We start from the raw sequence: 24,785 nt of genomic DNA on the forward strand, positions 1-24,785 counted from the left end.
TTTACACAACGCCTGAGATTTAATAAAAAATGACTAGGTATGACAGATTATATGACTGATGAAATAAAACAAGTCCTTCACAGATTATCCAAATAATAGATTTCGCTGATAAGAAATGTAAAATGATTGGTTAAAATTTTTAAAAATAGAGAAGAAAAGAAGAACAAAATAAAATCTGTCCATCCCTTGATGGAGAATTCTCATAGAGTTGAAATGTTACAAAAGAAAAGTAGAAAACTTAAAATGTATACTATAGACCAGGAGTTAGTGAACTACACACAGCCTGTGGGCCAAAGCCAGCACATTGCCTGTTTTTGTGAGAGTTTCACTGGAACTCAGCCATGTTCACTAATTGTCTATGGTTGTTCTTATGCTACAAAACCAGAGTTGAGTATTTAGAACAGAGACCATATGGAATACAAAGCCTAAAATATTCTCTATCTTGTCCTTGAAATACATTGTAAACTTTGACATATGAATTGCTTAAAATAACAAGATTTAATTAACATCTTCCTTCTAAATTTTTTTTTTCCAGTCAGATCCCTCAGGGAAGATAGCATTCAATAAATGTTAGTTATTATCATTTGATGAACACTCAGGAAACTCATCATTTTATTCAAGACATCATGTTAGAAATTTTGGGACTGTGAAGTTGAACTCAGATAACAAAACCTTAACATGTGGCCTTGAATAAAATTAAGAGCCTTCTGTCCATTTTAAAGGTAGTAATGTTTTTCAACTTTTCCTTGGCATTGTTGGATTATGCAATAATTATCTGAGCTCTGGAAGTGAGGATTCCGACAAACTTGGCAGAAACTTGAAACTTCTTGAAACTTGGCATCAAAAATAGAAAGGCAGTCACATGCTATGTCTTGAGTACTTAAAAGGATTTGAGAAAGAATGTGAACATCCATTTTTTATACATGTAAATAGAAATACATGTACATGAATGCCAAATTAATGTAATTAGTAATAATAATAACATACAGTTACTAAGTATATTCTGTAGACTGGTAATAACTCCATGTTATTGGCCTTGAGTGAAATTCCCATTGGTATTTTTAAGAACTCCCACATGATTGCAGTGTTCAGCCAGGATTAAAAAACTACTGATCTAACTTCTCCCAGAAATACCCCCATTGTTTGCTGTGTTCCAGCCACATAATACTGCAAAAAAAAAAAAAAACCCAAAACACTAGTAGAACAAATTCCTGTTCTCTCAGGCTCACTCACCTTTATTTAATTAGTGAAGTGAAGTGAAGTTACTTAGTTGTGTCTGACTCATTGAGAACCCATGGACTGTAGCCTACCAGGTGCCTCTGTCCATGGGATTTCTCAGACAAGAGTACTGGAGTGGGTTGCCATTTCCTTCTCCAGGAGATCTCGACCCAGGGATCAAGCCCAGGTCTCCCACATTGTAGGCAGAAGCTTTACTGTCTGAGCCGCCAGGGAAGTCCCTTGATTAGTGAATATTCAAAAATTAAAATTAGGCTAGTTTCCCTGGTTGGTTGGACCGTAGCATGAGGTTATTTGTTCCAAAATTATTCACTCAAAAAACAATAAGACTTGTCTACATTTTTTGGCTCAAAAAATGTAAACAAAACTATGGCACCTATTGCTTTCTTCTTGTACTGTAAATAAGCTATAGTCATCAGATGTATTATTCCTTTTTAGGCAATGTGGTGGATATTTGTGCAGTGAGGTAGTAGCCAACAAAGTGTGATATGTAAGAAGCTTTGTTTCAGTGGAGCAAAACTCACCTGGGAGGCAGGGAAAATAGATTAATATAAAGCAAATGTTATAATGCGATTTCTTTTGTATTATGACTCCTACTCAGCTTCTATGAAACCGAAGGATTCAAGCTAACTTAAGACATGATGAGAAGCTCAAAATGAATCATAGTGGCCAGTGTGAATGTCCATGCTAGTAATTTTGAAACATCCTCTACAGGGCTGTGATTGTCTTGGAGTGATAAAGACTCTTACTTTAGATCAGAAGGTTAATGGGTGATGCACTTCACTGGAACAGAGGAAGCAAGTGATGAAGTTCAAGACCCCTTTTCCTGGAGTAACCATTACTCCTTAAAAAGAGACCACTAAAAACAAATATAATCTATTAACACATATATATGGAATTTAGAAAAATGGTATTGATGAACCTATTTGCAGGGAAGGAATGGAGACACGGGTGCAGAGAACAGGCTTTTGAACACAGTGCGGAAGGAAAGAGGGGGACAAACGGAGAGAGTAGCAGCAACTACCAGGTTGATGCAGTATCATGCAACTCTCAGTAGCATGCACCATCAGGTTTAAGAGGCACGCTGGTGAGAAGCCGCTGAGCAGCACAGGGAGCCCAGACTGGTGCTCTGTGATGAGCTGAAGGGGAAGAAGGGGAGCAGAGGGGAGGGCGGCTCTGGAGTCGGGGGATGGATGCATAGTTACGGCTGTTTTGAGTTGTATGGCAGAAACCAACACATGGTAAAAATTAAAATAAAAAAAGGAGTCCACTAAGCTGAGCAATATGAATGAACACTCTTCCCTCGAGGACCTGAGAGATGTTTGCACTGGGCATATGGCAACTTCCAATTCACAGTGACTCCCCATTCACACTGTCCAAGACCCTGGCCAGATCAGAGATCACTGCCTTCTTCGTGGACTTTCCCAGGAGAGACTTGTTACCCCTTTCTATTTTCACATTTGAGGAATCAGTGGACTAAAATGGACCAGAATGGGCACATTTAATTCAGATGACCATTACATCTACTACTGTGGGGAAGAATCTCTTAGAAGAAATTGAGTAGCCCTCATAATCAACAAAAGAGCCGAAAATGCAGCACTTGGGTACAATCTCAGAAATGACAGAATGAATTCTGTTTTCAAGGCAAACCATTCAATATCACAGTAATCCAAGTCTATACCCCAAGCACTAATGCTGAAGAAGCTGAATGGTTCTAAGAAGACCTAAAAGACCTTCTAGAACTAACATCAAAAACGGATGTCCTTTTCATCATAGCGGACTGGATGTGAAAGTACGAACTCAAGAGATTCCTGGACTATCATGCAAGTCTGGCCTTGGAATACAAAATGAAGCAGGGCAAAGACTAATAGAGTTTTGCCAAGAGAATGCACTGGTCATAGCAAACACCCTCTTCCAACAACACAAGACTCTAAAAATGAACATCACCAGATGGTAAAAACTGAAATCAGACTGATTATATTCTTTGCAGCTGAAGATGGAGAAGCTCTAAAAAGTGAGCAAAAACAAGACCAGGAGCTAACTGTGGCTCAGACAATGAACTCCTTATTGCCAAATTCAGACTTAAATTGAAGGAGGTAGTGTAAACCAGGAGACCATTCAGGTATGACCTAAATCAAATTCCTTATGATTATACAGTGGATGTGACAAATAGATTCAAGAGATTAGATCTGATAAAGTTCCTGAAGAACTATGCATGGAAGTTTGTAACACCGTACAGGAGGCAGTGATCAAACCATACCCAAAAGGAGAAATGCCAAAAGGAAAAATGGTTGTCTGAGGAGGCCTTACAAATAGATGAGAAGAGAAGAGACGCTAAAGGCAAAGGAGAAAAGGAAAGATATATGCATCTGAATACAGAGTTCCAAAGAGTAGCAAGGAGAAATAAGAAAGCCTTCCTCAGTGGTCAATACAAAGAAATAGAGGAAAACAACACAATGGGAAAGACTAGAGACCACTTCAAGAAAATGAGAGATACCAAGGGAACATTTCATGCAAACATGGGCTCAATAAGGGACAGAAATGGTATGGACCTAACAGAAGCAGTAGATATTAAGAAGAGGTGGCAAGAATACACAGAAGAACTATACTAAAAAGATCTTAATGGCCCAGATAACCACGATGGTGTGATTACTCACCTAGAGCCAGACATCCTGGAGTGTGAAGTCAAGTGGGCCTTAGGAAGCATCACTACGAACAAAGCTAGTGGAAGTGATGGAACTCCAGTTGAGCTATTTCAAATCCTAAAAGATGATGGTGCTGCACTCTAATACGCCAGCAAAATTCACTGCAGATGGTGATTGCAGCCATGAAATTAAAAGACACTTGCCTTTTGGAAGAAAAGCTATGACCAACCTAGACAGTATATTAAAAAGTAGAGATATTACTTTGCAAACAAAGATCTGTTTAGTCAAAGCTATGGTTTTTCCAGTAGTCATGTATAGATGTGAGATTTGGACTATAAAGAAAGCTGAGTGCCGAAGAATTGATGCTTTTGAACTGTGGTGTTGGAGAAGACTCTTGAGAGTCCCTTGGACTGCAAGGAGATCCACAGTCTATCCTAAAGGAGATCAGTCCTGAATATTCATTGGAAGGACTGATGCTGAAGCTCAAACTCCAGTACTTTGGCCACTTGATGCAAAAAAATGGACTCACTGGAAAAGACCCTGATGCTAGGAAAGATTGAAGGCAGGAGAAGAAAGAGACGACAGAGGATGAGATGATTGGATGGCATCACCAACTCAACGCACATGAGTTTGAGCAAGCTCCAGGAGTTGGTGATGGACAGGGAAGCCTGGCGTGCTGCAGTCCCTGGTTCACAAAGATTTGGACACAACTGAGTGACTGAACTGAACTTCTGTTTTCACAACTCTGTGTTGTGTGCTTATCATGTGTAATAAACTGAGGGACTAGTGAACAGAGTGTCAGCACTGTTGGGTGAATCTCCCACCTTCCTTCCCCTGGATCCTGCAAGATCCAGCAAGCCCATTCTCCCCCTCAGCCTCTCTGTCGTGCTCCATCTCCCCCGACTGCCCACTCCATCCATCTCTACCATTCTCTCTCTCCTAATAAACAGTCACAAATGTAGAGCAAAACAGAAGAAACCACAAATCAAGCTTCTTGACATCCTTTCCCGCAAAGTCAACCTCTTCTGTGACTAGACAGATTATTGCTCTAGTTTCTGTATTTATTCACTGTTAAATGACAGTTTGAAAAATAGGAAACAGAGGTTATAAGGCAGAATGACTTTAAAGGAAACCTTTATACCAATTCTTTCTATTTCTGTGAATATAGAGGAATATTTGCAAGCTTTTTCAGTCCCCAATCACACACTCCTCTCCATGGAAGGAGTGACTTTTCTGCCTGATGAATTTATGAGACAGCATTGGCATGTCTGGCTCAATTCCTTTTGTTATAGAACTGCTATTTCTATGTCATCTGTCATTTCAGGTGTGTGTATGTGTAAGTATGAACTTGAATGTGAATAAGACAGAATGAGAGGGAGAGAATGAGAGAGAGAATTAGAGAGGAAGGGGGAGAAAGAGTTATCTTAATTTTTCAGGTATAAGAAAGACTAAATGGTCTATTTAATTTCGGGGTTGGGAACTGGCCCACTTGGCCTGCAATATCACCCATTTTCCCCAAATAATTTAATAAGTTTAAAAAAAAAAAAAAAACAGTATTCTTAATGTTCCTTGTCCCTGTGCCTAGTTCTCAATCGGTTCTGAAATTTTTTCTTTCTTGCTGGGTATAAAATTCAAAAAGTAGCTCAGAGTATGAAATTAAATATTAGCATATGGAAAAAAAAACTGAATTCTCCAAAAATCCCACTACATTAAACACTTTATTCCTTTATTCTCTCTTTTTAAAATATGTGTTCATTTGTCACTTTTTAAATAAGCAGTAGTTGGATCACAGTGTTCAATTTTGTATCTTACAAACTTTCCAAAAAGACTTCATGAAGTTCAGCTTATTGAAATTCTTCTTGAATTGCCAAATTATTTCATAAAGTAAACTTGTAAATCACTCCACATTTCTAGATGGTTTTGGACTAGGAAAATTGCAGGTGAGGGATAGTACTATTAATTTCACGGGGTTAAAATTCACAAACATGAAATCCTGTGAACAATGAAACCTTCTTAGAACCTCCAGCTGGCACATCCCCGTTCTGATAAGAAAAGGTGCAGTCATTTATGGAATGCTAGAACACATTTAGCACTGTGTTGGACATTAGAGAAATAAAGCTTAATAGAAATGATTTCTGTCCTCAAAGAATTCAATGAACATTCAATATGACAGATGAGTAAGTTCATATATTAAATTAATTGATGATTCCTTTCTACCTCAACTGGTATAGAAGAGGTCATGAATGCACTCAACTAATGTTTGTTGGCAATATATCACTTCAAACTTAGTCTTCATGTAATTTTAAAAAATGTGTATATAAAATATTGTAATCTATGTGTGTGTGCACATATATTGTGATCTATATGTGAAAAGCTGGAAAATACAGATCTATTTATTTTAAATAAGTCTCTGCAGTGGGTGACAATCAACATTTAATGACTTTCACAAATGTAGAGCAGCAAGAAATTAAATACCCCAAGAGAAATAGGACATTAAATTGTGAAACAACAAACTCTACTAGAAGAGAAGATGCAGAATCATCAAAAGCAATTTCAGAAGTTTGGGGAATCAGAACTATTCTACATTGAAGTACTACCTAGCTTTGTTACTCAGACAAAGTATGTGAAGCCATAAGCATGCAAAGAAAAGGATTTAATTCCCATCTCCAACTGATCTTTCAGAGTACATATGATGAGCTCCATGTACTAGGTAAACACTCTTTAAGGCATCCTTTGGTGCTATACTTCCCTGAATTTGTAAAGGAGAAGACCATGGTCCCCAGGAAAGTACTAGATGCGTGTTTGTATGCATGTATAACTGTGTGTATGTTTCTGTATGTGCATATAAACCAAATTCACATGCAAAAATACATATGACATCAAAACTATCCATCCATCTATCCATTCAATTACCCACCTGCCTGCCTTTCTATCTATCCATTCATCCGTATTTGTCTGTAATTTTTCACATGTACATTTCAAGTTAACTTAAATTCTAAAATTTTACTCTTAATTTTTTAACTCAACCCATTTTCTGTACCTGTAGATATTAATACCTCATACTTACATAGCACATTGCAAACATCTCACATACAGTATCTCATCTACTCTTACTCAAAACCTCCAGAGATGTTAAGATGATGCTATCAATTTCATCTTGCAAACAGCAAACCAAGACTTGAATGAGATCACATGACTTTTCCAAAGGACATACAATCAGCAAATGGTGCCTATAGCACTAGGGCAGAGGATTTAAAATCAAAGACTCAGAAGGGAGCATGACTTCCAGAAAGAAGGTTAAGCTTTGGAACAATTGCACCTGGGATGCAGCTTTCACTCTTGCCTGACTTAACTGGACTGCTCCCAGGATATTCAATTTCTTTCCATGGGACTGAGGCAGGGATGCCCATATTGCAGGTGGTGGTGGGGACTGGAATTAATCTGTGAAAGTGCCCAGTCGAGTATGCTTGGTCATATGTGGGAGCTGAATGCCCTGAGGCTGTTTCTTATTCTACAAAACCGTGCACTTGATTTCTGCCTGCAAGTGAGCAGGGGCACAGACTCATGGGCTGTCCAATCAGTAACTGAATGATTTCTATGTGACTCACAACATGAGGCCATCTCTCCTATTTCACAGTGGGTTTCTATTTCTCTCCATTAGCAGATGACCTGTACTCACAGAAGGCAAGTACATTTAAGTATTACTGTACAAAATGATGAATTTAAAAAGCAAACATTTTACGCCAAATGATATTATTCATTCTTAACAAATTTGTAAGACTTGACCTATGGTTTACTTAATTGATACAATTATTCTCATTTATTACCATAAATAAATAAGAACTAAATATGAATATTAAGATGAAGTAAACAAAGTACCATGTCTAGAATTAGGCAAAAATAAAATTCATTTAAAATTAAATTCATAAGAAAGTCTTTGGTTATACTTAATTCTGAAATATTTTAATTTTGACACAAGTAAAGCTCAGTGAGGTCATATATCACCAAATACTTATATGCACATAAGTATATTATTAAATATATGTATTTGTGTATAATTGTATTAATGTGTATATATATAATAGCAAGTATGTATACACACATATGTGTGTTGTGCTTAGTCGCTCAGTCATGTCTGACTCTTTGCGACCCCATGTACTATAGCCTGCCAGGCTCCTCTACCCATGGGGATTCTCCAGGCAAGAATATAGGACGGGTTGCCATGCCCTCCTCCAGGGGATCTTCCCAACTCAGGGACTGAACCCAGGTTCCCCACATTGCAGGCAGATTCTTTACCATCCAAGCCACCAGGGGAGCCCATGTACACATATATGTGTGTACATAAATGTATATATACACAACAACAGAAATAAGGCTCTATGTAGCCAAATAAATCATCAGTTTGATTACTGATTTAGAAAGTAAACATACTAGACAGAATTTGGTTTTCAGATATTTTTAAAATGTGCTTTTTTGGTTTACTGATAATGAGTCAAATATATTCACTTCATTAATAAGCATTCTTATTGCACAAGCTACTTCTTCATCCATGAGCAAGAAAGTTCTTTTTTTTTTTTAAATTATGCTTATTTGTGAGCAGCACTAAGAAAATGAAGGAAAATATAAGCACAACAAAACTTCAGGGCTCTTGACTGCACAGCATCCCTCCAATGTTGGGTTCTCCAAGGCTCTGCCTTGTATTTTGTTCTGAGCCCCGTAATGTTTGTTCACACAGGAAGCTTTCTTGACTGTCAGGATGAATGACAACAGTCTCCAAAAATGACAATGACTTGCACCGGTAAAAAAACCTAACAACATTTAACTGTGCTCAAAATAACCATATAGCATATTCTGAATAATTCAATGATGTGTGGGAGAAGAGGGGCTATTTCTGGAAATTTCTCCCATGTCATCTTTTGTGAGTAACTGATTTTCTCTGATAAAATAACACTGTCTTTTTTTTTTTTTGGTGTCTTAATGTCAAAATGCAGTGAAATTTTTGATACCTATATGACACAGCTTTATTATTTCCTGAGTACTAAAATATTAAAGAATTTAATTTTAAAATTTATGGTATTTTGAAATAAGTCTTATGCACTAGGTAACTGATTTGTGCCAGTCATGATATATATAGTTTAACTCATATAGATAAACCCGAGTAACAGATTTTATTCAGGACTTTCCCCCAATAGACAAGGAATCCATTCATTTAAATAGCAGGATCCAAGCAGGATCCATAAAATCCCAAACCCTCGGAATAAAACAGTTTAGCGCTGATTTATAAAAGTTGGCTTTCCAGCACAGGCTTTTTTACTTCAGGAGTTATTTTCAGAGATTTTCCCGATTTGATTCTGTAGCAGCAGACTAAACTCTCACGCAGAGATCATTAACAGGAATTAAACAGAGCAAGTACTAAAGCTGGCTTTGCACCTACTGAATGCTGCAAGTGTCTGTACTCATTTGATATGCATCTTGCAAAGCTCGGCTGTTCCCAGAAGGCCACTCCGTGAAGACTGAGCGAGCAGCGTCTGCTAGCGGTGCCTGCGAGTCACAAAAACAGAGAGCTTTACGACAGGGAGCCTTAGAGGCAGGCTGAAAACCTGGGTGTCTACATTTTCACACTCTAAACATGCATGTCAATTGTCCCTTTGATTATTTTCACAATGCATATTACTCACACTGAGAAACCATTGAATCGGCAAGATTTTCCAGATCTCTTCATAGGCTCCACTTACGAAGCCCTTTACTAAAATTGCTTTATTAACTGCTTATTAGACAGACTTATTTTTAGATAAAGGACAAAACAGGACAGAAGAACACAGCAGGCTGCTGGTGGTGGGTGGTCATCGTCTGGGTTTGAGGGTCATCCTACATTACCTGTGGCATTCATCGGGCACTGATTGAAGGCCAAGTCGCCGGCTGGAGTCCTCTTCCACACCATCGACATCAGATAATCCTCTGGGCATATTTCATAGGGTGCTGCAATTTAAAACAAAGGGACTTGAACACTGGTGGTGTTTATTTTTTAAATGCTGGCAATAAGCAATCCTGAAACGCAGGATTGAAGAGAGCTGTCTTTTTTTTTTTTAAGTGTGGTGTCTATTGAAATGTTAGAGATGTCTTCAGAAAGAAAACGCTAGTAGCTTTCATTTCATTCTCTACAAAATCCTCACAGAAAATAAGCACTTTCCAAAGAAAGCTTAGGAATAAAAAAAAAAAAAAAAAGTCATTTGAACATGCCTATTGTGGGGAAGGGAGCAAACCAAGATGGCTGGTCAGGCTCTCTCTCGCCACGTTTTGTCAACAATGACTAGGTAACAGTTGAGATCATTTATAGCACCGCCCATGCGCATCACGAGTTACCCGCTCAGTCACAGGCTACTTTGTGTTCGCCTGTATATGCTTCACCTGGAAAAGCCCAGAAGGGTTGTGTGTGGTTATGCTGTGTTATGTTATGTCGGCTGCTGCGGCTGTCGTGTCAGTCAGGAGAGAATAAACGTGTCTGCACTTCCTACGGATCCTCACATGTTCTTCCAGCCTCTTAGCTGACACCTTGTCTACCATGGGTTCAGTGAACGGTGTAAACAGTGAGACAGCCGGTGTCATGAACAGGATCCGCAATACAATTGGTGTAGTGAACAGGATACCCAGCTGGTAGAGGAGTCTGAGGCTCCACAGAAGAGGTGGCAGGATACCCAGCAGGTAGAAGAGCCGGAGACTCCACTGGATGGAGGAAGCCAGCGGCCACCCCATAGCATGTGGTACCACGTGGCCACGATCCTCTCGGATGGGTTCCAGTGGAAGACTGGGAGGCGGTGGATGGTTCACCAGATAGCACTGAAAAGGCGTTGCAGGCAACGAGTTCCCATTTGCCCAGCAAGGCAGCAAGGACTGCAGCTGGCACGTGGGGCAGATTTTCTTGACTACCCTGCAGGTGAATATGGGTAGTGCTCCCCATAATGCTGCGTTGGTGTGCAATGTGAAGAGTCACTTGAAGAACTACAGCAACAAATATTGGCATTAGAGCAAGAAGCCAGTGGCCCTGAAGAAGTCAGCATCTCGGACAGCAAGGCGGTAAGTGATGGTGATATCAATGCTATGAGACCGCGGGTCCCCGCTTGGCAGCGAGGCCTTTTGTGCAGCAGAAGGTGAAGCATGAGCAGCCTATGGTCCGGGGTGCGCGTCCTCAAAGGGCCCCCGATGTGACTGAGTTCAAAACATACCGACCATCTACTCAGGTGGAGTTGATCGGCTTGGGTACGCCATTTCGGCAAAGGCGAGGGGAACCCTTGGCAGCATGGCTTTTGTGACTTTGGGACACAGGTGGACAGTATCCTGTGTTCGGGGGATGGAGCAGAATGGCGATAGCCATTCACCCCTCGTCGAGACAAGTGAGGCAGAATGCTAGGCGGCTCATGCAGGGGGCGCCTAAGCCAACGCACACCCTCATGGAATGGATTGACACTGCCATCTGCACCATGAGGGTGAACGTGGGAGAGCCCCAGGCTGGGAGTAAAAGGTGTAACTGCCGCGTTGACCCAAGCGGCGAGAGAACTGGGCATGAGGCAGTCGCTATGTAACCCAGATGCCTGAGGCCCAGATGATGAGCGATTTACTGGCGGCACTCCAGACGCCATTTTGAACAGTGCCCCGGTGACCTCTTCTGGATCCCTGACTGCTACTCCCGCACCCTGGGTGGGGCGCCCCATCTAGGTGGTGACCTCCATGGTGGCTAGCTTGGGAGAAGCAGAGGGATGGTGTGCCAGACGCCATTTTGAACAGTGCCCTTTGACCTCTTCTGGATCCCTGACTGCTACTCCCGCACCCTGGGTGGGGCGCCCCATCTAGGTGGTGACCTCCATGGTGGCTAGCTTGGGAGAAGCAGAGGGATGGTGTGCCAGACGCCATTTTGAACAGTGCCCTTTGACCTCTTCTGGATCCCTGACTGCTATTCCCGCACCCTGGGTTGGGCGCCCCATCGACGTGGTGACCTCCATGGTGGCTAGCTTGGGAGTGGTAAAGAGATGGCATGCTAGACATCATTTTGAAAGTGTGAAGATCCTGAAGGGGCCCTGAGCTAGCAAGGCTTCCATCAGATATGCAGATGCCAATGTGGGTTGATTTGTGTCGAGGCATATCGTTAAGGGCTGTGTCCTATGGTGTATAATGTAAATTTACGCTGTGTGTCCCATGCTGTAGATTCAGTAGAACAGCTGTATTGCTAATCCTGTTGGGGACTCCAGTTGTCTCTCTGTTCACACTGCTGAGGGCAAGGCATGAGCCAAGAGGCTGGAAAGTCTCTCCCCACAACAATGTATAAAGGCTGTGTCCTATGATGTGTTACTAACCTTTGACTCTCTTGAAGATTTGGAGCACTGTGAAAGCATTTGGAATCTTGTGGGTGATCTGTGAATTCCCTCCTTGAAGGGGTGGGCCTGACGCCTGTGGGGTTTTCTGGGTCCTTAAGAAAAAACACCCATAGGGGTAGAGTTGCCCCTGTGGAGGCTTTCCTGCAATTTCACAAGGACAGATGGTAGACTGGACTTGGCCATGCAAGATAAAGGCACTCCACATATGGTGGGTGGTTCTAGCCCCATGAGGGTAAGGACTATGAGTTCCAGGCGATACCTGGCATTGGGTTTTGCTATGTATTGGGGATGTAACTGTTTGTTGTTGTAGCTAATGCTGTTCCAAGATGTAGATCCAAGGGTCAGTGTTACTCACCAAAGGCATATCACAGAAGATGGAGTCCGTATAGACTGTGAAGTGAGAGACCCTGAAGGGGTGGAGTGTGGGGAGAGGGCAAATTAGCCGAGATAGTGTGGTCAGGCTCTTTTGCCTCACGTTTTATAAATAATGAGATCCATTTGTAATCACTGAGCTCCTTTATAGCACTGCGTATTTGCATCAGGAGGTTTGGGCTACAGCTGAGCTCACTTAAAGCACTGCACATGCACATCAGGAGCTACCCGCTTAGTCACGGGCTACTTCGTGTTCGCCTGTATATGCTTCACCTGGAAAAGCCCGGAAGGGTTCTGTGCAGTTATGTTGTGTTATGTTATGTCTGCTGCTAGGGCTGCTGTTCCACCCAGGAGAGAATAAATGTGTCTGCAGTTCCTACAGTTCCTCACATTTTCTTCCAGCCTCTTAGCTTGCGCCTTGCCTACCATGACTTCAGTGAACAGTGTGAACAGTGAGACAATTGGTGTCATGAACAGTATCTGCAATATACCTAAAAACTGAACATTATATCATATTCAAACGTGTAAATAGTCTTTCCAATACTCATCATTATTCATAAAGTCCTGGGATGTTACACAATAAAATGATTTCTAATAAACTGAAAGTCATATCAGAATTATTAACTGTCGGTGTTAACAGTAAATAAACATAAAGGACAAAGCATATAACTTTGTTTTTCTTCATATAAGAGCAATAAAGGCAATCACACTACATCATATAAAAATAAATGAATTATTTTCTTTTCCTTCAAAAGCTCAATTTGATTACTGAGCCAAGAAAGATAAAGGGAATTTCAAGAATAACAGATGCATACTAGAAATACTAAACAATTTGTGAAAGAAAAAAGCATATGTTGTACTAAACTTGACACCTTACTCCTAGAAAGAACACTTGTGACTTTTCCAGACACACCTGCTGTTCTGCTCCCACACAGCATTGACATTTATATATTTGTCCTCACAACTTGTCTGGGATGTTAGGTCCTTTCTATCTTACACATAAAGGTGTGTTTGGCACAGAGATGTCATCCAATGTTGAATGAATACCTATATATGAGTGTGATACCGGTGAGAAATTTCTTGTTCTGGGGACAATATATTATTTAAGTCATGCTAATCTAGATACTAATTCTACTTCAGAGTTTAGGACATTGTTAGGACCCATTAGAGTTGTTAGTAGATGAAGAATGCACTTTGAGACATTGCCATCTTGAAATAATACTTTCTTGAAATAATAATTCACTGAGATGAGTAGTTTAAATGTGGGCATTTAGAACTGGGAGTGATATTGAAGAGCACCTGATCAATCTCCTTGTTCTTTATGGTTGGGGCACCGAGGCCCCCAAAGAAGAGGCTTGTCCAGGTGATGGGACTGGTAGAAGTATCAGCAGGACTGATTCTAGAGCCCTGAATCCTGCACACCCTCTTTGCTACCTTGATAATCTCCCTCATATTGAGTTTATATGTGTGTGTATAACATATACATAATCTAGATTCTCATTAAAACACACAGCCACCTGTCTCCAAGTCATGGAATCTTTGTTTGGCGGGTGGTTTAGCTATTGATCCAACCTTCACCAGCCCCACATTCATAAATGCCCTGTCCTCACCCACCAGTGATCTCCTAACAGCCAAACTCAACACACTCACCTTGGTCATCATTCACAGAACCTCACCCATGGCACATGTTCCTTTGACATCTCCCTCCTACCTGGAAACACTTTCTTTAAGGTCTTAGAAGGCTCTTTTCTCTCAAGCACTTGTATCATTCTTTCTCCCTGTTGCATTCATTGCATTTTTGCAGAATCATCCACCCCTTACATTTTCTTCATGTTAAAAGCTTTCCTTAGACAATTTCAAAGTTAATAACAGTAATATTATTGAGCCCTTACTAACCGTCTTACATGAATGGACTCATTTAATTTCCCCAACAACTTTATAGGATAGAGACTATTAGCTGCATTGATCAAATGGGAAAACAAGCTCAGAGAGGTGAATTGATTTTTTATTCCAAATATAGATATATTTATTACATGTAAGATGCAGGATGTAAAGTGCTTCTATTCTTCAGCATCTTTCCTCTTCAATGCAATTTTTTTTTCCTTTTTTTAAAAATTCATTTTAATTGGAGGCTAATTACTTTAAAATATTGTAGTGGTTTTTGCCATACATTGACATGAATGTTCAATGCAATTTTTATACCACATCAATACAGTGATCTCTAAAATGAAGAGTAATCCCATAATGTGCTGCATAAAATTTTCCATGGTTTTCCAGTCATCTGACAGGATAAAGATAACTGTTCTGGCTGTGATAGAAAAGGCCCTTCCAGCAAGCCCTAGCCTTGCTCTCCAATCACAACTCATATTTATTCTCCCATGAACCAGCCAGCCACATAGAATCATAATCCTCCAGATACTCCATACAAATTCACACTTCCTTGACTTTGCAGAAGCTATATCCTCTACTTAAAATATTCACGTCCCTCCTTGTTTTTTGTTAACATTCCCGTTTATCTTTAAAACACATCTTAAATTGTGGATCCTCTGGGAAGTCTTCTCAGTACCTCAGTCACTGGATATGCAAGTATTATAACTCTTCTCACAGTGGATGGAAAGCATCCGGTTACAGGTGTAAACCTTCTCAACTCCTAAATTTTGCCCTTTAGGAGACTAGTTATGTTTTATTTATTTATCTTTCACCTGCTGTAATGAACTGTTATGATGTCTAGCATGTAGTAAAGATTCAAAACATGTTTGTTGAGTAAATCAGCTTTACTGAGGAAACAATATAAGACTAGTGTCACCCAGTAGAATTTTCCACGATGATAGAAAGGAGAATTTCCCTGTCCAATATGGTAGCCTCTAGTCAGTGGCCACTGGGCACTTGGAGTGTGGCAAGGAAGACTGAGAACTGAGTTTTAAATATATCTAATTTTTATTAACGCAAGTTAAAATTTTAATATCCACCATCCTGGACAACACTGTAACAGATGATAATTGTGCTTCTGTAAATGTCAACCCAAACTACTATAGAACATGAAAAGGAAAATTATGTGTTAAAATGCACAGAATGCATCATGTACAGTTTATTCCATAGTTGAATTCTATATAAAGCTAGTCTATTTTAAGAAAGCTTAGCAGTGATCAATCTAACATTACCATGGCATTTGACTCTTCTTTTTGCTATATAACCCAGCTTCTGCTCAACATCACCTAATTAACTCTTCCTTTGTCATTTTTCACTTCACTTGTACCTTTTTACTATTTTCAAACCCAAATTTTCACCAGTTCCATTGATGAAATTTGAAATACATTTCATGAAACCTGTTGCTATAGCTTTCAGTTTTCGTTCCTGATTCAGTCTTGACATGTCAATGATAGAGTCATCTGCACCCTGATTTCTTCATTTCCAGGTAAGGTTTCCGAAAATTTCTCACATCCATTGTTATTCCCAAGAGTGCCCTGCCCCAGTCCACCTTGGGAGTAAGAAAATCTGGTAATTACAAGTACTCACTGACAGCTCAGCTGGTAAAGAATCTGCCTGCAATGTGGGAGACCTGGGTTCGATCCCTGGGTTGGGAAGATCCGCTGGAGAAGGGAAAGGCTACCCACGCCAGTATTCTGGCTTGAAGACTTTCACTTTCCCCACTAGATGGCAAGAGTGGGCCAACAGGGTGAAACAGTTACCCAGCTCACACCTGGAACTGAAGTTCAAAATCAAGGCAGGCTAGGATCAGTGCTCAATTTTTTTAAAAGGTGCATTACTTGGGGGGACGTTCTCTCCATGGAAGCGCGATGCTGAGCGACTTAAGGAGCAGGAGTCACAAGACCCTACAGCCTTGCTCCTTCGTCAGCTCCTCCGCTTCCGCTCCTACTGCCCCCTGGAGGCGTCTTCAGCTTCGCGAGGACCCCACGCTAGAGCCCGGGCACCGCTTCTTTCTGCCCGGGACACTGCCCCGCTTCCTTCCCTAAAACTCCTGGCTCCTCTCCTTGCCTTCAAGCTCTGCTTCAGCCCGCCTTCTCAGAGACAGCCTGCCTGCCGACCCTATGCCTCCAGTCCTTCCTCTGCCCGTGTGTTCCCCAAGACACTCCTAACCATATACGTCTGCACGGTTTTCTGCTTTATATATTATTTTTTGCCTCCTCCTGCTACAGTGTGAGCACCATGAAGAAAACGATTTTAGTTTCATCCTTAGGACACACAGCACTTACAGGTCTGCTAAAAGATAGTGGGTAACTACTCCCTGGTAGCTCAGTTGGTAAAGATTCCACCTGTGATGCAGGAGACCCCAGTTTGATTCCTGGTTTGGGAAGATCTGCTGGAGAAGGGATAGGCTACCCACTCCAGTATTCTTGGGCTTCTTTTGTGGCTCAGCTGCTAAAGAATCCGCCTGCAAAGCAGGAGACCTGGGTTCAATCCCTGGGTTGGGACAATCCCCTGGAGAAGGGAAAGGTTACCCACTCCAGTATTCTGGACTGGAGAATTCCATGGACTGTATAGTCCATGGGTTCACAAAGAGTCAGAAACTACTGAGTGACTTTCACAACTATACACACATGTATTTTTAACCCATAGCTACCAAATATGCTCAAAAGGTCTATTTCCCCATTATTCCAGTGCCTACGATGACAGAGAATGAGGATGATTTTGCAAAGTACTAAGGACCCTGTGTGTGTGTGTGAGATAGGTCAGTAGTAAATAATAAATTTCATTTAGAAGCAATAAGAGTGAGCAGTTAGCTACTACACTTTTCCTAAAAATTAGCCAAAATGGGTTTCCATGGTACTGGATAATTACAAAAATTGATCATGTATGGCTGTGCCTGACTTAGTAAGTGTCCCAGGGACCCTATTCAGAATCCTCTGATATGATCTGCATATAGCCTAACTGGTGAAAGAAAAAGCTGATTAAAAAGCTATTTTTCCAACCACACCACTCAAGTAAGTACTAATTCCCATTTGCCTGGTGACAATCACAAGGGGGTACTTCAGCCAGTTCAAAAACAAAAAAAATCACAGTAATTTTTTAAACCCAGAGAAGTCAACAAACTTTGTTCTCTGCCCTGCAAATTCATGAAGCTTAGGATTCATCATGCTTTTTGTACTGAGTTTCTACTCAGTACACAAATGACAAGAAAGGAAGATGCCAGGGGAATCAGAGATTCAAAGTTGCAAATTGGCCCAGGATTCTCAGCTTTTTAGAAGGCATGTCGAATCCCTCAGCTGTGTTAAATATTTCATCAAAAGTTATTTGGCATCTTTGAAGATTAAATCTTAAAAAAAAAATTAGTTCAGAAAATAGCTCTATTGCGGCTCATACCTAAAACAGAACAATGTAGATAGTAAAATGGCATTATATTTTCTTCCATCTTAGGTTTATGAAGTTCCCAAGAGTGAGACTCTCTCTGGGTCGCCTCAGTGGCAGGAAGGGAACTCATTCATTGTATAAATATTTGAGCCCCTATCGTGTCCCAGCCTCCTTGATAGATAGTGCACACACACACAAATAGACATGAACAGTCAGGGCCTCTCAACTCCATGACCGTGAAGGACACATAAGTAGAGAAATCGCAATGCAGCTGGGCGCACACTATGATTTGGGGAGTTGCTCTAGGGGCATATCAGGGGAGGACTTCCCGAAGGATGATCGAGTGGAGGTGTGAAGGGCGAGGAAGTATCAGCCCGTGAGGATGGGAAGTGTGCCTAGGGAAGCCTGTGTAGCAGGATCAGCGGGGAAGGAAGAGCCTGCTCCGTCCAAATCTCAGGGAACCTTTCAGGATGGCAAGGAGAAATGGGGGTGGCCAGAGGGGGCTTATTGCAGGAGGGGGGTGGGGTGAAGTAAGAGCTAAAATAGGGCTTTGAACTTAAGGGGAGGGACACATACTGTCATGTTTTGAAAACCGTTCAGGCAGTTTGCAGAGTGGGTCAAGGGAAAGTGAGACTGAAGTCAGGCAGGCCTGTGACAATCGAAATGGTGTAGTCAGGAATGTAGGCTGGAGGATCACAGGAAGTGGCCAGGGAAGCGGGTGGATTCCAACCCACTTAGGAGGATGGCCAGCTCAGCTCCACGGCTCGCGTAGGAGGAGAAGATGAGAGAGAGAGCAAAGATGGAACTCGGGTTTCCAAGAAGAAAGTCTGGTGTGCTCTGCCCTGAGTTACAGAACACGGGGAGGATACGGCTTAGGAGAGATGCTGAAAATAGTTTTGATGTGGAGTTATCTGGCATTGAAAAGCTGGCTGGTGTATGAAACTAAAGTGCAGGAGAGAAAGAAAAGCTGGAAATAGAGAATTGTGTTACTTTTTTTTTCTGCTTAATTCTACCTGTGTGCATTTTGTAAATTATGCAATATATAATTAGCTCAGGCCACGGTTCTGTGCTCAAAATAAAAAACATATTATTGTGTAGCAATGTGAACCACTTGCTTTTTTATGCCTCACCAAAATGGAACCATGACTGTTTTATCAGCTGAAAAATTCCACTGTTTACTCTCACTAGTGTAAAGATATAAAAACCCATCTGTAAGATACAACTGTACTTGAAGGCACACGTACACAGTGAGCATGCTCCCTTAAAACAAGGTAGCAATTACCTAGTGATTAGCTGTTAATCTGTCTATTCAAACTGATTTTCTGTCTCTTAAAAATAGCAAAAATTATACAGGACTTAAATCAATTTGATGTGGAAAATTAGTTTTCCCCACTTATGCTAGAATTTCAGCATTAAAGAGAAATTGATTCTACACTGTAGCGCTGCATGCAGAAAACAGAAGAAAAATATGCATGATGCGTGACCCCACATCTCAAATCTGACTTGTTGGCAATTCTTTAATTCTAATGTTTCAGGAACCCCTTATGCTGGGGGTGCAGAGGTAAATGAGATGATTCCACCTCTGGGCTCACACCGTTCTAATTCAGCAGTGGAACCAACACACGTGAAGACTTCATGGTGCTGCTAAGGTCTGAGGGAAGAAGAGGGGTATTTATCAAATGTGTTTCTTAAGAGCCTTCCTTATATGGAGAATGACTATTATCAGTCTCAAGCTGACACACCGTTACAACAGCAATATTTACACATCCCTATGAATCAGGCAGTCTTCCAAGTGCATTAAATATTTTTAATTCAAATAATTGTCATAACAACCCTCAGAGTGGCTGCAGTTATTTTCGTCTCTGTGATCATGGGGAAAACAAGGCAGAGAGAAATCGCTCTCTGAGGACGTAGTAGACCTCAGTCCATCAAACAACTCTTTCAGCCTACACGACTTAGAAGTCTTGACTTTTTAACTTGTTAAACTTGTCTCTAACAAAGACAGAATATTTGTATTGAAAGTGGTTAATTAATTCCCCAGTCCTCCCCCTGGGAATGGAGGAGAATGTAAGTCGATAGGAGCACAGATTCCATCCTCCTTCCTGACACCTCCCTGCTCCAGATATTACACAGCTAGCTCTGTGTGTGTGCAGAGTAGCTCAGAGCATGGGGACAGGCAGTGAAAAAGCAGCTCTGCTACAGAAGATATTGTCCTTGAGATGCACAACTTCACCTCAAATGGATTCCAGTGACACCCCAGTTCTTCCTGCACCAGGACTGTACAGCTAAGAGCCCTGCTGAAACCATTCCTTGTCCGTAACAGCTGGCTAATTGCCTGTGTTTCTATTTTATTGTGGTTGAAACAAGAGTTGGGTAGGGGAATGTGAAATGCATTACCTATATTTTTGTTATGAGCAGATTTCAGAAACAACCCCTCCTTATTTATGAAGTGTGAATACAATAAAATCCTGCAGTCTTATGAAGGTGATATTGCAACTTGCAACAGTGTGGCTGAGGGTGAGAACCATTTTCCATTCTTCACTAGTTTTGTCACTTATATTTACTTACTTGTACTCAAGGCCAGTGCAACCTATTTGGTCATCTGCAGCATTACCGCCAACACCTGGGAGCTTGTTGGAAATGCAGGTCCCCAGGCCTGGACTAGACCTACTGAATCAGAACCTTGGGACAGAGGACTCTGGCCCATGAATCTCTGTCTTAACAAGCTCTCTGGGTGATTATTCTGTCCACTAAAGTTTGAGGCGCATGTATAGTTTTGAATTATAGCTTTGTTTGGACATATGCACAGGAATGGGATTGCTGGATCATGTGGTAGCTCTATTTTTGTTTGTTTTGAGGAACCTCTATACTGTTTTCCACAGTGGGTGCACCAATTTACATTCCCACCAACAATGTGGAAAGGTTCTCTCTTCTTCACACCCTCTCCACCATTTGTTATTTGTAGTAATAGATTTTTTAACTATAGCTATTTTGACTGGTATAAGGTGGTATCTCACTGTAGTTTTGATTTACATTTCTCTAATAATGAGAGTTGGACTGTGAAGAAAGCTGAGTGCCAAAAAATTGATGGTTTTGAACTGTGGTATTGGAGAAGACTCTTGAGAGTTCCTTAGACTGTGAGGAGATCCAACCAGTCCATCCTAAAGGAGATCAGTCCTGGGTGTTCATTGGAAGGACTGATGCTGAAGCTGAAACTCCAGTACTTTGGCCACCTCATGTGAAGAGTTGCCTCATTGGAAAAACCCTGATGCTGGGAGGGATTGTGGGCAGGAGGAGAAGGGGATGACAGAGGATGAGATGGCTGGATGGCATTACCGACTCGATGAACATGGGTTTGGGTAAACTCTGGGAGTTGGTGATGGACAGGGAGGCCTGGCGTGCTGCGATTCATGGGGTCGCAAAGAGTCGGACACGACTGAGCAACTGAACTGAACTGAACTGAATAATTAGTGATGTTGAGCATCTTGTCATATGCCTGTTGGCCATCTGTAAGTCTTCTTTGGAGAAATGTCTATTTAAGTCTTCTGCTCATTTTTTGATTGGGTTGTATTTTTTTGTTACTGAGTTGTATGAGCTGTTTGAGCATTTTTGAAATTAAGTCCTTGCCTCCTTTGTTGAATACTAACTGTCCATAGGTGTACGGGTTTATTTCCAGGCTCTCTATTCTGTTCCATTGATCTATATGTCTGTTTTTGTGTCTATGTCATGTTGTTTTGATTACTGTGTACTTGTAATATTATCTGAATTCTGGGAGGGTTATGCCTCCTGTTTTTAAATTTTTCCTCAGGATTGCTTTGGCAATTCTGGGTCTTTTAAAGTCCCATATACATTTTAGGATTATTTGTTCTAGTTCTGTGAAAAAATGCCATGGTAATTTGATAGGAATGCATTAAATCTATAGATTGCTTTGGGTAGTATGATCATTTTAACAATATTAATTCTTCCAGTCTAAGAGCATGGGATATCTTTCCATTTCTTTGAATCATCTTCAATTTCCTTTGTTAATATTTTATAGTTCTTAGCATATTTTTCACCTCCTAGGTCAGGTTTATTCCTAAGTGTTTTTTGATGCAATTTTAAAAGGGATTTGTCAAGTAAAGTTTGAGGAGCACAGCTCTGGACAATTCAGAGAGGCACTCAGGGAAGATAAAAGCTCAAAGAAAGCAAGCGTGGTGATGTTTTCTTCCTGCTAAAAGAAAGTTACCCAGAAACCAGATGATCTAGAGTTCAGAATCATAATAACTGCTCCATCTCTGGAGCAGTTTAAGTTTAAGCAGTTTAAGTTGCTGTTACGAAGTTTTCCTCAGCACATTCTACCTGCAGGGTTTGCTCATCATTTGTAGACAAAGCAATGGTGACTCCAAGAAGAACATGTTATATCTAAATTAAGTATAACATCTGCCTGTGAATGGCAGGTTCCAATTTAGTAACTAATGACTAAAGATTCATGGATCGTAGAACTGGGCTCTGGCAAGAGCGAGCCCTTCCCTGGCACAGAGCAGAGAGGCCTTGGGAAGCCTAGGCTAACATAGGTGAATCAGCAGTAACTTTGCTTTCTGAATGATATTAACCAGGGGAAAATTGGGGGAGAAAAAACCAACCAAACAAAAGACTAAAAATAGTATGTTTTCACATTGTAGCAATATAACAAAATTATTCCACTAGTTTAAGCCAAAAAGCTTGAGTATATAACAAGACTGAGATCAATAAAATCATTATTTGCTGAGTTTGATCAATTTAAAATTTGGGCAACCTAATTATCTCCCCTGTAGCTCCTTTATTTCTTAACTAGCAGTAGTTTTTAAAATAACAATGTAATATTTTTCTCGTTCTCTTTCTTATGAAGACAGGGACATTGATGATGCTCTTTTCAATACTTTTATTTGATCTATTTACCAGGAAAGAAATATCCTATTCTTGTTAGGAAAATATTTTATATTTTCCATTTTTAGTAGATGTCATAAGAGCTTTTGATTAAATCCAGATAATTAATCATTATTTTCATTAATTACCCAAAGATGTGCATATATTGTACTTTTCTTTCTTGACAACAGAGGGTTTCATTGGCAAACTTGATTAGTTTTGTATCCAAATTAAGTTAAGCATAAAAATAAATGCTAACTTATTTGTTTCCAGCAAGATGAATAAAATTAAGAATGAACAATACTATAAATAGCACTAGAAAAAGCATATTATTTTAAGAGAAAACTTCAGCTTTGACAAAGCAAGAAAAAATGACTTAGCAACTGTTAAGATAATTTGAAAGTTTTCTCAATTTATATTGCCAGTGTGCAAATTAGGAGCAATCTAGTGGAAGAAATTAGAAAACCTATGCTCCTAATTATAAAAGGAATATATACTGACCATAAAGAAACAACTGCTCTGAGTTGAAAAGCCAATATAGTGTATAAATCAAGTCCACTGTGGAAAACTAAGTTATTTATTATCCCTACCTTTTTGAAAAAAAATAATCTGGAGATAACATTGATGTGCATGGAAAAGTTAAAGGATAAATATTAAAAGAAACCCACTTTTATTTTGATAAAATTTCTATACAGAGACAGAACTATTGTTGAAATTAATAGTCACTTGTTAATGGACAATGTGATTTGTATGAAGGTGAAAGATCAGGATATATTTTCAAAAATTTGGTAAATATGATTATCTTTTTACCCCCATACAAGCATTAATTTGTGAATTGTTTAGCTAACTCAATAATTCATTTTAATTAAAAAATGTTATTTACATACTTGGAGATGATTTAAATCATAGTTTTGAATAGATAAAAATGAAACTATCAAGGTTAATGTCAAAATATATATTTATATAATCTAAAAAGTGTTGACAGTTTTATATAATTTTTTAATCTCCCTGAAATCATGAAAGCCAGCAAATAAACCTAGCAAACAAGGTATAGTATCTTTTTTTGTAAATAGATATGTAAAATGTTTTCCAGACAGCAGGTGGCAATCTTTATAAATCTGGTGCAAGCAGCACCATCTTATATCTGTATTTGCACATGAAAGTCAGTGTTACAGGACCGGTTAAGAACCTTGGCATGCTCAGATGAGTTTAAATAACTTCAAATATTAAAAAGGCTCTTATTTAATTATGCTTACTGTTCCAATGAAATTTCTCCCTGGGCAAAATAAATGCCTTTGTTTAATGCTTCTTAATTTTTATGAAGCAGAGGAGAAATTTCACAGTGCTAATTGGTGTAGGTATCCTCAACAGAACCCTCCATGCTGGTTACTTCTTATCATTCAGGATTCATATGGCTTTAAGAATGAGCAAAACTAATTTTAGATTTTTTAAAGCCCTAAAAAGAACATAACTGACTTATTGTTGTCTAGTTTCTGTTGCTATTATCGCTGAACCATGAAAAGTCTTTAGAATTCTAAATATGGAGATATACAAAGTTTTGATCCCAGATAACTCTTAGAATTCATTGAGTTTTTTCTAAATTGGAGTAGTCATGTCAGATAAGAGACAGAAATTCATAGTTGTCTGAACTGAAAAGGAATCTCAAACAGGTGCAGTCATCACACCCAGCAGGACCAGACAGCCAGAGTTGGCGAGCTTGCCCACAAGAGTTACCAGTGGCAACATCAACTCTAACTGGGTCTTCGAATCTCTTAAATTCAGAGTTTTATACACAGCAATGAAATTTTAAAACTCCATGCTATTAGCTTGTCTAGCACGTTTACAAAATTTTGCCAATGATATCATTCTAAAATCCTAATTTTCACTTTTTATTGAGTCTTGAGTGTTAACAGCATTTTATGAAATGTGCACACTCTTAGGAAGGAGTCTTTGTTCTACATGAGCTTTC

General features: G+C 40.0%; 1 protein-coding gene across 3 annotated transcripts in view; it reads right to left on the reverse strand.

The window, feature by feature from the left end:
* The window catches only part of ADGRB3 (adhesion G protein-coupled receptor B3), an 856,417-nt gene that overhangs the window by 479,821 nt on the left and 351,811 nt on the right, over window positions 1-24,785 (reverse strand). For all 3 annotated transcript variants that reach the window (XM_070450225.1, XM_070450226.1, XM_020897092.2), the window contains 2 exons: window positions 9,759-9,860; window positions 9,316-9,422 (listed from right to left, as the gene is read on the reverse strand). In XM_070450225.1, the coding sequence (XP_070306326.1) occupies window positions 9,316-9,422; window positions 9,759-9,860 (209 nt within the window). The remainder of the gene's footprint in view (window positions 1-9,315; window positions 9,423-9,758; window positions 9,861-24,785) is intronic.

The sequence above is a fragment of the Odocoileus virginianus genome, chromosome 19 (assembly GCF_023699985.2).
Source record: "Odocoileus virginianus isolate 20LAN1187 ecotype Illinois chromosome 19, Ovbor_1.2, whole genome shotgun sequence".
Classification (NCBI taxonomy): Eukaryota; Metazoa; Chordata; class Mammalia; order Artiodactyla; family Cervidae; genus Odocoileus; species Odocoileus virginianus.